This window comes from Oryzias melastigma, linkage group LG16 (assembly GCF_002922805.2).
Source record: "Oryzias melastigma strain HK-1 linkage group LG16, ASM292280v2, whole genome shotgun sequence".
Taxonomy (NCBI): Eukaryota; Metazoa; Chordata; class Actinopteri; order Beloniformes; family Adrianichthyidae; genus Oryzias; species Oryzias melastigma.
This window is the reverse complement of record NC_050527.1, coordinates 21,644,275-21,657,081: the sequence shown is the minus strand read 5'-3', so window position 1 is coordinate 21,657,081 and position 12,807 is coordinate 21,644,275. Positions and strand designations below refer to the sequence as shown.

At 37.9% G+C, this 12,807-nt stretch overlaps 1 protein-coding gene across 1 annotated transcript in view; it reads left to right on the top strand.

Moving 5' to 3' along the window:
• The window catches only part of fbxl4 (F-box and leucine-rich repeat protein 4), a 22,699-nt gene extending 10,146 nt beyond the window's left edge, over positions 1-12,553 (top strand). The window contains exons 6-9 of the mRNA XM_024268159.2: positions 4,758-4,829; positions 7,427-7,551; positions 8,162-8,349; positions 9,359-12,553. Of these exons, the coding sequence (XP_024123927.1) occupies positions 4,758-4,829; positions 7,427-7,551; positions 8,162-8,349; positions 9,359-9,522 (549 nt within the window). The 3' untranslated portion in view covers positions 9,523-12,553. The remainder of the gene's footprint in view (positions 1-4,757; positions 4,830-7,426; positions 7,552-8,161; positions 8,350-9,358) is intronic.
• The last annotated feature ends 254 nt before the right edge of the window (positions 12,554-12,807 follow it).

Sequence of the window (12,807 nt, the reverse complement as noted above, 5' to 3'; positions counted from 1 at the left end):
TCTTTGTTTTCTTGGAGTAATACTGCAGACATAAACGTCTTTAAAGTTCTGCTCATTGTACTGGTGATGCATTTTGTGCTCACAAATCACACTTCTGGGTTAACACTTGATATATTTCAACATTTCAGACAATAAAAATTAAGGAAAATTTTCAAAAATAAGAAGTGGTGTGCTGATACTGTAAAATAAAATTAATTGCGATGAATTTTTTAGCAGGTGTGGGATTAATTAGTTAATTTTTTATTCGATTTCTGCCCCTAATTAAAGCATAAGCTTCCAAACTCTTTTGTCCAACATTTATTGAAAGAGTTTAAAGTCGTCTTTAAAAGTCAATGGAAATTTTACTGTTTTGAACTGATCCTGGAGCTGAGGTCAGGTGACTTCAGTGATAAAACACTGTATAAACATAGTTTAATATTTCAATTAATTCATTTCATGTTTTTGGTCCAGGTTTTTCCTTTCAGGAATGTCATACTTGATTCCTCAGATATTCCGCTACATTTCAGAAAAACTGTTAATATGAGCTCTTTATAAATTCTGATTTGGACAAATACATATTTCCCGATTCTTCAGAGTGCAGTTGTTGTTTTAGACTAAGAGCCCCCTCATCCCAGTGTTGTCTTTTAGGATGAACTTTGTTGACTGAGGTCAGTGATGCCTAGCTCATGTTTGAGCTCAGGCGTGTCTGACTTTGGTTTTTGTTGCGTCTCAGCATTTCTGCAGCATTTGTGGAGTTTCGGAGTGCTGCTGTGGGCTTCAGGCAGGGTAGAGTTTCTGCGGTGGAGTCAGGCGGCGTGCTGCAGGTTGTTTACAGCTGCGTGTCTGTTGAGGCCCGGACATCTCGGTTGTCATTACCCTGTCAATGCTGTAATTAAATGAGTGCTCCGCCAGGGAGAAGACGTTTATGAAAGTGCCAGACAGAGTCAAGTGCAGACACAAGAGACTCTCACTTGAAACTTTTCTGTCACAAAGGTGTTTGTGTTGGCAATTATGAATTCCTTCTATATTCATCCTTGCTGTGCTCCTACTGGAGAAAAGTTCTCACTTTCACTCAGTGTAAAAATGATATTCAGTGTATCATTACATTACCTTTAAACCTGAGTGCTTGCCAAGCTTGGAAATGTCAGATGAAAAGACTGGACGTGTTTCTGTATTTAAGAAAAATAACTTGTCTATTACTGTATGGCTGCCACAAACAATTATTTTAATAGTCGACTAATCAGGTCATGCGCAAACTGGATGTACAGCACACATCTTAACCATCATTAGCTTTAAACTAACTAAAAACTAGATATACAGCATTACCTGTGATAATGCTAGTGTGAATGCTTTAGGCTTAATGTGGCCGCTAAAGATGCTGGTGCTGATAGCTGAATATGCAGAAATTGACAGCTAAAAACGCTAAAGTTGATAGCTAAAATAGCTAGCAGCTAATAGCTGAAAACGCTGAAGCTGATTGCCAGCTTAACTATTAGCTAAATCCAAATTATCCTAAAAAACTGAAAAAAATCCTAAATTAGACTAAACAGCTAGCATGTAGCTGAAATATTAGCTAAACTCAAAATTAGCCTAAAAAACCTGAATAAATGCCAAATTAGTCCAAAAAGCTCACATTGTGTCATTTTAACTTTCAACTTTACTACTCTCCAACTCTATATAATATAAAGTAACGACTAATTGACTATCAAATTCATCATCGACTATTTTAATAGTCGATTAGTCGTCAGTTCGTCGACTAATCGTGGCAGCCCTAGTTTACTGATTCTAAGGAGTTTGGTCTGTAATGTTCATCATAAAAAGACTTCAACTGTGGGACAAAATTAAAAAAATCCATGAAATGTCATTGTTTTTTAAATAATTTATTTGTAAAATGGTGCAGAAAATAAGGATTTATTTCCTACAAATAATAAAAAAAATTCTGTTTTAAAACGTCATAGATTCAAATCCTCCAAAGGTCCCTCTGCTTAAACCAGAGGTGGGCAAGCTACTGCCTGCGGGCCAGATCCGGCCCACCTCCACATTTGGACCGGCCCACTAAACAATATCAGAGACCTTTTTTTTTTTTTTTTCAATCTGGTCCCGTGATTGAGACCCACATAGAACGTGACATTTTTTCCCCCTTTTGTAGTCTGTGCCCATATCTGAACATCTCTGTCAAATAGAAAATAATAGAGTTCTGTTCCATGTTATTTCTTTCTCTAATAAGGTGGATTACCAAATCACTCCACGCATCTGCTCCTGGTCTGACTCTTCTATCGAATTTTAGAACCCACTGGAAAAGTTTGCCCAACCCTGCCTTAAGCCAGCACATATCCAGGATATTGTTCTCCAAAGACCATCTGGATCCAAAGGAGGGTTGGGAGAATATCATGAGGTCAAATGAGACCAGAATGGTATAATGGTCTTTGGAAGGAGAAGAATGCTAAGTTGCATCCTAAGAACACCCTACCCCTTTGAGGCATGTGGGTGGTAATATCATGGTTTGAATAGGGCCATATATGGAGACATTTAGGGCTAAAAACTCCTTCCATCAGTGATATCATTGAGGATGAAACTTGGTTGCATGATACTGATCACAAACACATCACCAGGGCAACAAAGGAGTGGCTAATTCAAATTATTTCAAGGTTCTGGAGTGTATGTAGTCAGTCTCTGAACCTCAATCCAAGGAGGAATTTAGAAGTCATTTTTCCAGCAATAGTGTCAAGACATCACAGCTCTTGAGAAGATCTGTATGGAAGAATGGAAAAAATAGTAGCTATAGTATAGGGGGGTCAAACTCAATCACACAGGGGCCATAATCCAAGACACACCTTGGGTCACAGGTCGAACAGGATAAACATTTATTGAACACTCTAAAACTATGTTTTAAAAACTTTAAAACCGTAACTTTTTAACATATTATGAACTATATATATAGCATTACCTGTGATAATTCTAGTGTGAATGCTGTAAGCTGAATTTGGCTGCTGAAGATCCTGAAATTGATAACTAAAAACGCTAAAGCTTTTTTAACTAAAAAATCTTAGTAAATGCCAAAATAGTCCAAAAAACTAGCAGAATGCCAAGTTTTAAAACTTTTAAACCTTAACTTTTTAACATAATCATGAATAATAAAAAAGGCAGGAATATTATTCCAGAATAAATAACTCTCAATATTTTACTCTCCATCTTCTTCTTTTCCTTTGGGCTTTTCCCTTCAGGGGTCGCCACAGCCAATCAGTTTCCTCCATCTAAGCCTGTCTTCAGCATCCTCCACTCTAACACCAGCCACCTTCATGTCTTCATTCACTGCATCCATAAACCTCCTCTTTGGTCTTCCTCTAGACCTCTTTCCTGCAGCTCTAGACTCAGCATCCTTCTACCAATATATTCACTGTCTCTCCTCTGAACATGTCCAAACCATCTCAGTCTGGCCTCTCTGACTTTATCTCCAAAACCTCTAACATGTGCTGTCCCTCTGATGTATTCATTCCTGATCCTATCCATCCTGGTCACTCCCAAAGAGAACCTCAGCATCTTCGTCTCTGCTACCTCCAGCTCTGCTTCCTGTCTTTTCTTCAGTCCCACTGTTTCTAGTCCAAACAACATGGCTGGTCTCACCACAGTCTTGTACACCTTTCCTTTCATTTGTGCTGAAACTCTTCTGTCACACATCACACCTGACACTTTTCTCCACCCATTCCAACCTGCTTGCACTCTCCTCTTCACTTCTTTTCCACACTCTCCATTACTCTGTACTGTTGACCCTAAATACTTAAACTCCTCCTCCTTCTTTATCTCTTCTCCCTGTAACCTCACTCTTCCACTCTGGTTCCTCTCATTCACACACATGTACTCTGTCTTACTGCAGCTAACCTTCATTCCTCTCCTTTCCAGGGCAAACCTCCACCTCTCTAACTCCACCTCCACCTGTTCCCTGCTCTCACTACAAATCACAATATCATCTGCAAACATCATAGTCCATGGTGATTCCTGTCTAACCTCAGTCTGTCCATCACCATTGCAAACAGGAAGGGGCTCAGAGCTGATCCCTGATGTAATCCCACCTCCACTTGAACTCCTCTGTCACCCCTACAGCACACCTCACCACTGTCTTACAGCCCTCATACATGTCCTGCACTGCTCGGACATACTTCTCTGTCAGCCCCCTCGTGGCTACATTCAATATTTTACTCTCCATAAAAATATATATTTGTCTAAATTATACAAGTTAGAAATAAGTGCAAGATAATATCGTGTCATTAATAACAACAAAAGAAAATGATCTGAAGGGCCGGATCCGGCCCCCGGGCCTTGACTTTGACACATGTGCTGTAGTACAAACTTGGTGAAGATCTATGAAACCTTTGACCTCTGACTACCAGGGTTACATTACAAAGAATTGAGATGAACTTTAGTTATCGAGCAAATACTTATTTGTTGTACCATTTTATAAATAAAATATTAAATGTATTATACAATGTGATTTCCTGGATCCTTTTTGCATTGTGTCTGTCACAGTTACCACTGATGAAAATTGCAGACCAAACTCATCTTTTTAAGTGAGATAACTTTCAGTATCAGTGATTGAAACATACTCTTTTGTCATGCTGTATAGTTCCAAAGTTTCATATTTACTAGGAATGAGGCCTCAGTCCTTACATTATCTGTTCCTTTAGCATCTTTACCATCTGGCTTTTTAAAGTGTCTGTCATGTTAATGCAAGCAACACGAATCTCTGCAAACGTTATAGTTGATTCTGTTTGATTCTGCAGCAAACGGCCATCCTGAGCATCCTGACTTTCTGCGTAGAGCTGAGACATCTCAACCTGGGGAGCTGTGTGAGGGTGAGCACGGAAGAGCGGTGTAATGAATGCACCATTAAAACAGCTGTAAATAAACCTCTGAGTGGAAATAGTGTGGGTCAGGAGGAACATCACACTGAAAGAAATGTGATCCAGAACTGAACAAAATCCACTCAACACAGCCGGACAAACACACATCCTGTAAAATATTTACATTGTTTAAAAAAAAAACATGATGACTTCTTATTCCAAAATGTTGCTTTGACTTAGATGCATCTGTCAAAGATTAGCCTCAAAAATGCTTGAATAATCTATTGGGTTTCTGCTGGTATGTTGAATACGTTTGTTTTGTATCCATTTAATAATTTACAGCAACTTACATAAATTTAACAAGTGAGCATTAAAATCATTTATTACTCAAAGAACCACTCTAATAAAAATTGTGTTTTTGGTGTTTTTAACATGTTTTTTGCTAAAAACTGCATGGTAATAAATAAAAGTCAACTGGGAAAACTTTAAAAATTCAATGAAAAATTAGATGATCAAAGTGGGGCTTTAAACTTTCTCTTTGTGTACTTAAATCTTAATATCTTTGATATTGAATGTTACCTACCTAAAATCCTAAAATCCTTATTACCTAAAATCAAATTGTACTTTTAGGATGATGTTAAATAAAATATTTAAACCAAGATGTGTTCCTTAACTATACAAGTTTAAAAAAAATACTGAGTATAGCTACAACTTCAACATGTATGTATCTAACTCAAATCAAGATTTAACAAAAGGGAAAAATTGAGAAAATGTTATAAGATTTTCTCTTGTGATCTCTTCAATAATAACTGCACTGCTATCAATGATTGACAGTAGAAATGCACAAAGACAGTTTCATCCAAAGATAACTCGGGGAAATGTTCTAAACGCAGTCATTTTTGTGGTTAAGGTGTTAGATGTTTATCTGTTAAATGCATTTATTTGCTTTCATCTGTGGATGAAAGGATTAAAAATGGCTACATTATCTAACACAGAAAGTCTGATCAAGGGACTCTTTGTTAGTAATGTCTTCCTTGGTCTCTTGAGGAAGTGAAGTTCTGATGCCAGCTATTACTGACACTTTATCATTCTAACATGTCAAAACACTCAGCAGAATCCACCACAGACGGATTCACAGCTCAGGCCAGTTTTTATAGTCCTGCCATACCTTTAAAAATATCTTCAAGAAAGTCGCATAAAGAAAGGATAGTAAAGTCTGCAATAAATCTGTTAAAGAGGAGCCAGTTTTAAACAAATGTTATATTTTAACCATCTATACAGTGTTTTTTGTAAAACTATTTAAGCTAAATGGATCTGTGGATCCCTCAGATTAGATTGATCATAAATTGCAGTTTTTAAACTTTTACTCTGCCCTTTTAGAGCTAAAAATGTGAAGAGAATCTGGTCGCAGAGAAAAAATAGCTGGTAGCCCCTCCCCCTGCTGGAGCCGGCTGCAAAAAAACATCATTTGCGCCAGAAGTCCTCAAACAGAACCCCCCATTTTAAGCTGATTCACAGAGAAAAAGGGACATTTCGTCGGCCTTCTCTCCAGATGTAAACGGGTGTAGTTATTCAAATTTGAACACTTGTTAATATTGACTTTAAAGAAATAAAACGATTAACGTTCTCTGTCCCATTTGAAGCTCATCTTGCACACATATTTAAAAGCTTAAAAGCTGATAGTTCTGAAAAGTTTTTAAAAAAAAACAATTTTTAAAGGGTTTCCTAAAGTTTCGGAAATTTCCGCTTACGCAACCGGCTAAAGTTGTAAAATATCCGCTTCCAGCTAAAGATTTTTTCCGCCACCGTCTCCGCGACCAACTAGAACAGAGGTGGGCAAACTACGGCCCGGGGGCCATATGCGGCCCGTCAAACCATTTAATTGGAATTCATTTTATTGATAATTCTTATTCAAGTTTTATATTTCCCTGACACTCTGGTGTCTAACTTAGACCCCTTACACGGACTTGTGTTAAGGTTCAGAAAGTTATTTTGCATTCATGTTGTGTTAGAAGATTTGCTGTTTTTCTCATGTTCATGTGTGTTTTTTTGTGTAATTTTTCCAATCATTTCAACACAACAAACAGCGTTTTTCTAATTTTGTCTTTTTCGCTAAACGGCATCAACCAATCAGTGCAATTGGCACTAAAATAAGAAAAAAAACGTGTTTTTGTCCAGATTCCATGTCGTTTCTCACGTGAGATCACCTAACAAACACGTACGTAGCTTGGGCTGATATAGAAGGGTCACATGAGGAGCATAAGGTCATTAGTGACAGGAAAAGGTCGCATCTCTACACAGCGTTGGCTCGTCACCTGATGGTCACAGGGGTCGTAGGTGCGCCTCAGGGCAGCTGTGGCTACGTCAGTAGCTCACCATCACCAAGCATGAATGTATAACGAATACACATTTTAAAGCACTTTGTAAGACAGGAAAAACGCAGGAAAATCCAATCCAGTTCTATTTTTAGCTTATAATGTGTAAACAGAAAAAACTCACAATTTTTAACACATTGTAAGGAAGGAAAACTCAATTAAAATATTATTCTTGGTGTTGAAATCCTTTAGTTGAGTTATATACGTGTATATATTTTTTTCCCTCTTCTTCAGATCGATGACTATGATGTGGTAGCCAGCATGTTGGCGGCGCGCTGTCGCTCCCTGTGCTCTCTGGACCTGTGGCGCTGCAGAAACCTGACTGACCGAGGCCTCAATGAGCTCGTTTCCGGGTGCAGGTGAGCAAAACAAAATTATAAAACCATACATAAATTAAAAGCATTCATTAGGGTTAATATAGTTAATAAATATGAAGAAACTGATAAAAAAATTAGATTGTTATATATATATTAGTGTATATATAAATGTACAAAATTATTATTTTGCTGTTCTTTTCATGAATTAAATTTATTTTGTTTTTGTTCATATTGCTCAGTATAGTTAATGAGATATTTGTATATTTAATTTGGGCTGAAAAAGACCAAATGGGCTTGGACTTGATAAGTTTTTGGCATCATCCAAAGCTCTTTTTTGAACTCTGAACATCTTTTGTTATATCCAAGATTGTTTATTTGCATTGTTTCTTTTTATTTTTTACTGTTTTTTATTAGTTTTTTGCTGTTCTTGTTAAAAAAACCCAAAAAACTGCAGATTGAAAAGACAAAAACATATTTTTTAGTAAAATATTGCTCCGCATCTGTTAGATAATTAATGTCATGATTTCTACTAACTCCACCGAGAATAATCCTCCTTGTAGATGCAGTCATTTCAAAACCGTTCTTCTGAATGTGGCTCCTTTTTCAAAGTGAGATCAGTTGTTGCAGCGCCTGTGTGTCCTGTGTTGATCAGGATGCTGGAGGAGCTGGACCTGGGCTGGTGTCCCACGCTGCAGAGCAGCACCGGCTGTTTCCAGCAGCTCGCCCGCAGTCTGCCTCGCCTCCGAAAGCTCTTCCTCACTGCCAACCGTACCGTCTGTGACTCCGACATAGAGGAGCTGGCTGCCTGGTGTCCCTCCCTGCAGCATCTCGACATACTCGGTACACGTTCTCCACCACCGTTGTGTGTCCACGCGTTTTGGGGGAAACTCATCCTCAGTTGTTAAAGTCACTCTCCGATCATCTTTTGATCTATCGTAAAAGCCTTCCCAGTGGTCTTTTAGTTAGGATTGTAGAGCCAAAGTCTAACACCTGCCATTTTTTTAGGTTAAGCATACAATCTCAGGAGAAAAAACATTTAATTCAGCAAAAAGTGTGATTCACTTCTTTGTCTCCGAAGAACTCTTGTAATCTCCATTCCAACACGGTTATTAACCCCACAAAAACCCATTATGCTTTTTTCTTACATCTGTTTTTAATAGGGGTGTAGGAAAAAATCGATTTAGCGATATATCACTATATTTCGTGTGGCGATACTTGCATCGATTAAAATGTTGCCTCGGGATATTTAATTATTTATGAGCGTCCTTCACCGTCTTGCTTCATAGCGGCTCAGATGAAAACGAGTGAAGCAGCTTTCTGGAAAGAATTGGCTTTTTTCCCTTCATTTTTGAAGCACCTGTTCAGGTTAATGAACCGTTTAAATGCTAGATTTAGCAATCTTGCAATCACACTTTTAGAAACGTATTAGTTAAAGCACATTCATTCTATTTTCTTATACTGAAAAATACTTTGTTGTGGAGACCAGATCGTTCTCTTTACAAACAAATACTTTGAAATTTACCAAAATAAAAGCAGCATGAATTTCTGGGTAAAAGCAACTTGTATTTGAGATACAGTCACTGTGCTTAATGCTGTGATCATTAAATTAATTTGACCATTTTTACAGTGACAGACATTAAAATTCAAGTAGATTCAATTCAAATCATACATTAAAAAAATGACTTGTTTTGGGTTCAGTTTTGGGAAATATCATGATACATATCGTATCGTGAGACATGTATCGTATCGCCGGACTCTTCCCAATACACACCCCTAGGTTTAGCCACGTTTTAACATCAGAGGTTATTGCTCGAGTTTATCCAGAGTCTCGTTTCCATTTCCCCCACAGGTACCCGCTTAGTGGGTGCTGCCTCTCTGAAGAAACTCCTGCAGGCTTGTCCGAAGCTTCTCCTCCTGGACATCTCCTTCTGCTCTCAGATCGACATGCGGGTGGTCCAAGAGCTGTCCAGCCTCTTCCCCAACGTTTTCATCAAGAAGAGTTTCACTCAGTGACTCCAGAGTTCCTCTTCTTACTGCCAAGAGGAGAAAAGCAGTCCAGCAGATGCAGCTCCGTCCGGTCAGAGTCTTCTGTTAGTCAGTCGACAATAGGGTTACAGAGCTGGAGGGTTGTGTACGTTTTTAAGAATTTGTTTTGCTTGTGTCTCAACGTAAGGATTCATTTTAGTTGTAACTGTTTTCACCTCATAAAGGTTTGGGTCGTTCGCTCAGTGCCTTCTTAAAACACACGTTAATGCTTCCCTCTCATTTTAAAAAGTCACCACTCTTACTATTCGGGACAAATTCAACGTACAAAACAAACGTTTTTGCTTTTTCCTGTTGGCTATAACACTGGGGTTTGAGTGAACCTCTAAAAGGTGGATTCCTTCAGTCTGGATCTGCTCTTGAATAGAAATGAATGTTTTCCATCATGTAGGACAGAGAGAGCACACCTTCTCCCTCAGAGCTCTCTGATTCGAGGAACCAACTTCTAGAGACAGTTGGAGGATTTCTTTAAAATGATGAATTTTCTTTTGCATAGAGAACTGCTGACAAAAATGATCTAATCTTTATAGTAATTCAGGTTGTATTTTGTAAACATAATAATGATGAGAACACAAGAGTTTTCTTTTCTTGACGTATCTGATGCATGTAGTTAATTCGTCTGAAATTCTGCAGCTTATTTAAAGAGAAAAAAATGAACCAAAAGTGTTTCTAATGGAAAGAGACGTGAACTTGAAACAGGAAAGAATGAAGCTACATTTTTGTTCTGTTTTTTTATTTTTATTTTTTAACATTGCAGTAAATCAGGTTAGCTTTGGAGTATATATATTTAAAATTGGATGAAATATTTGCTCTTTGGTGACTTTTCCTTCTGGTTTGGCGGTTATTCATAAGAGAATAATGATTTCAATAAGTTTTTTCTGCTATGATGCATTTTAAGGTTTTTGTGTTTACACCTTTTCAACATAACAGCTGGCCCATGTGACTTTAGATTTAGAAATGATTACACGACCGTTTTTAGAGCCCTCCACATTCCACTGACTCCTGTTTCACTTCTGCCATGTCAGCGCTTTTCATCCTCGCCTTTCAGAATCTTCCTGTTTTGTTTGTACTTGTTCTAAAACTGAGACCAGGTTAACTGAAAACTGCAAATATCTTTTAGCAGATGTGCAGAAATGGAACCCCTCTGGTCTTTGTTGTGGCAGACAGAGCTCCTGTTTGCTGTCACTCAGTCATCTGCTTTACCTGCAGCCTCATTTCCATGGTTTACACATGAATTTTCTTAGTTGTAATAAGTTCATTTTATTTAGGCTGCAGCCTTGAACCTTTAGGTTTATATTTGTCCTAGAAGGTTATCAATTAAAAAGCATTCATTCAGGCCTGTCAGACAATAATTAAAACAATGAGAGTGGTTTCTTTTTAAAATGTTGTTGGTCTGAGCCTGTTGGATTCAAGTCTGGGTTGCTCCAGTGTGTTGTTGTGTAAAAGCTGACATTCGAACAGTAAACTGTGCGACTAAAACTGAAGATGAAGAAACACCTTCATCTGTAGCACTGAAATGCACTGATGACACATTTATGAAGAACTTGAAAACAATTTTCTGGTCTTTTACCGGTCAACAGAAAAGCAGAAAAAAAACACACATTTGCAGATTAAATCAACCGTAGGGAGTCTCTTAAAAGGTTTTCAGCCGTGTGTCAGCACATTTCAGGAGAAAAACTTTCTCTTTTAAAAATACAGATCTTTTTGTAAAATGTAGTTTTCTGTTAATTTTTTTTTTTCTTGTACTGGATCATCCGTTCACTAATTTGACCTTTTTTCTTTCATAATGAGAATCACTTAAGCGTGATTAAACTGAATTGTCGCTTAAGAAATTTTTTTTTTTTTTTTTGCTGCCAAACTCAGTAAAAACACTTTTTTTGAGTGCAGGACTATCAGTGTGTAGTGTAGTATTTTTGCATCAAAATAACCAAAAATATCAGCTAATTGGAAAACAGAAAAAGTGATTTCTTTGTAGCAAAATAAGGAAATTAAATGTAGTTTCAGATTTTGCCTTATTTAAATTGACATTTTTGTTAAAACAGGGTTTATGCTGAAATCTTCTGGTGTTATTATTATTATCCAGGTACTCTGAACTGGTTTGCACTTTGATTTTCATTTTGTTTTTGTCTTATAAAGTCAAAACCTGTGATCTAAATGGAGGGCAGCCTATTTTTTGGGACATGTGACCACTGTTACCTCAGTGTCTGATGTAATACTCAGGGTTTGTACATCATCCTCACACAAACGACATCACAAACCAACACTTTAGTTACTCAGACGAAGAAGAGATCCTTTCACATCTGTGCTTGTCATTTAACAAATATATCGCTGATGGTGAACATTTGATGTGTGCTTGGTCATTTTTTATTTTAGAAAAAGACTTTCAGTTTAATGTTGTAAATATTTGTGCCTTAAGCTGCTGAATGTGGTGGTGTGGATTGTAGTGGTTTGCAGAGCTTATCCAAAGTACATTGTAGTCTGAATCAGAAATGGATTTGTCATAAACTGTATATCAGACAAGTGGACTTATATGCAATGTTATATATATATGTTTCTACTTTGCTCCTGCTGTATCCCAGTTTTCCTCTGGTTTAAATTCATGTCTATGGAACTTTAACTGTTTAGAGTTTTATTGAGTGAGTTCCAAAGTTACGCCTAACTGAGATGACATTTCATCTAAATGTTTGTTTTCAGAACTTTTTAGCCGCGTTCTGCTCTTCATGATGAAGCGGAGTGGGTCACTCCTTCAGATGATGCAAACATGACTGAAGCTGCCGCCGGTTGTGATTATTTAACCACATTTATTTGGAAAAATCCAGGGAGTTCTGTCAACTGCTGCAGTGAAACTCCAGCATGAGAGATGACGGTCAGGATGGAACTGGTTGCTCCTCTGTAATCTATATGCAGTCCGGTCACGCGATCGACCTCCGCGGTGTGCTCTGGCAGGACGTCCCGCTTCACTTTCACAGGGTTTTGAAATAAAGTGAAGGCTGACGACTGATCTGCCGTGGCTCCTTTAATCCCCGCGGAGCTGGAACGAGACAGTTATTAAGGGAAGCAGAGGTTTTATTTAGACGTCTTCCATTTTCCCTCCGATTGAATGAACATTACACCGAAAAATAAACGGCCTAACTGCTGGGGCTTCATAAAGCGAGATGGCGTGATTAGAAAGAGACTTGCCCGTTAGATTTTCCAGCCATTATTCAGGATGAGTGACTGGATAGTTGCAGCAGAATGATGGTTTTTGCCTTAACC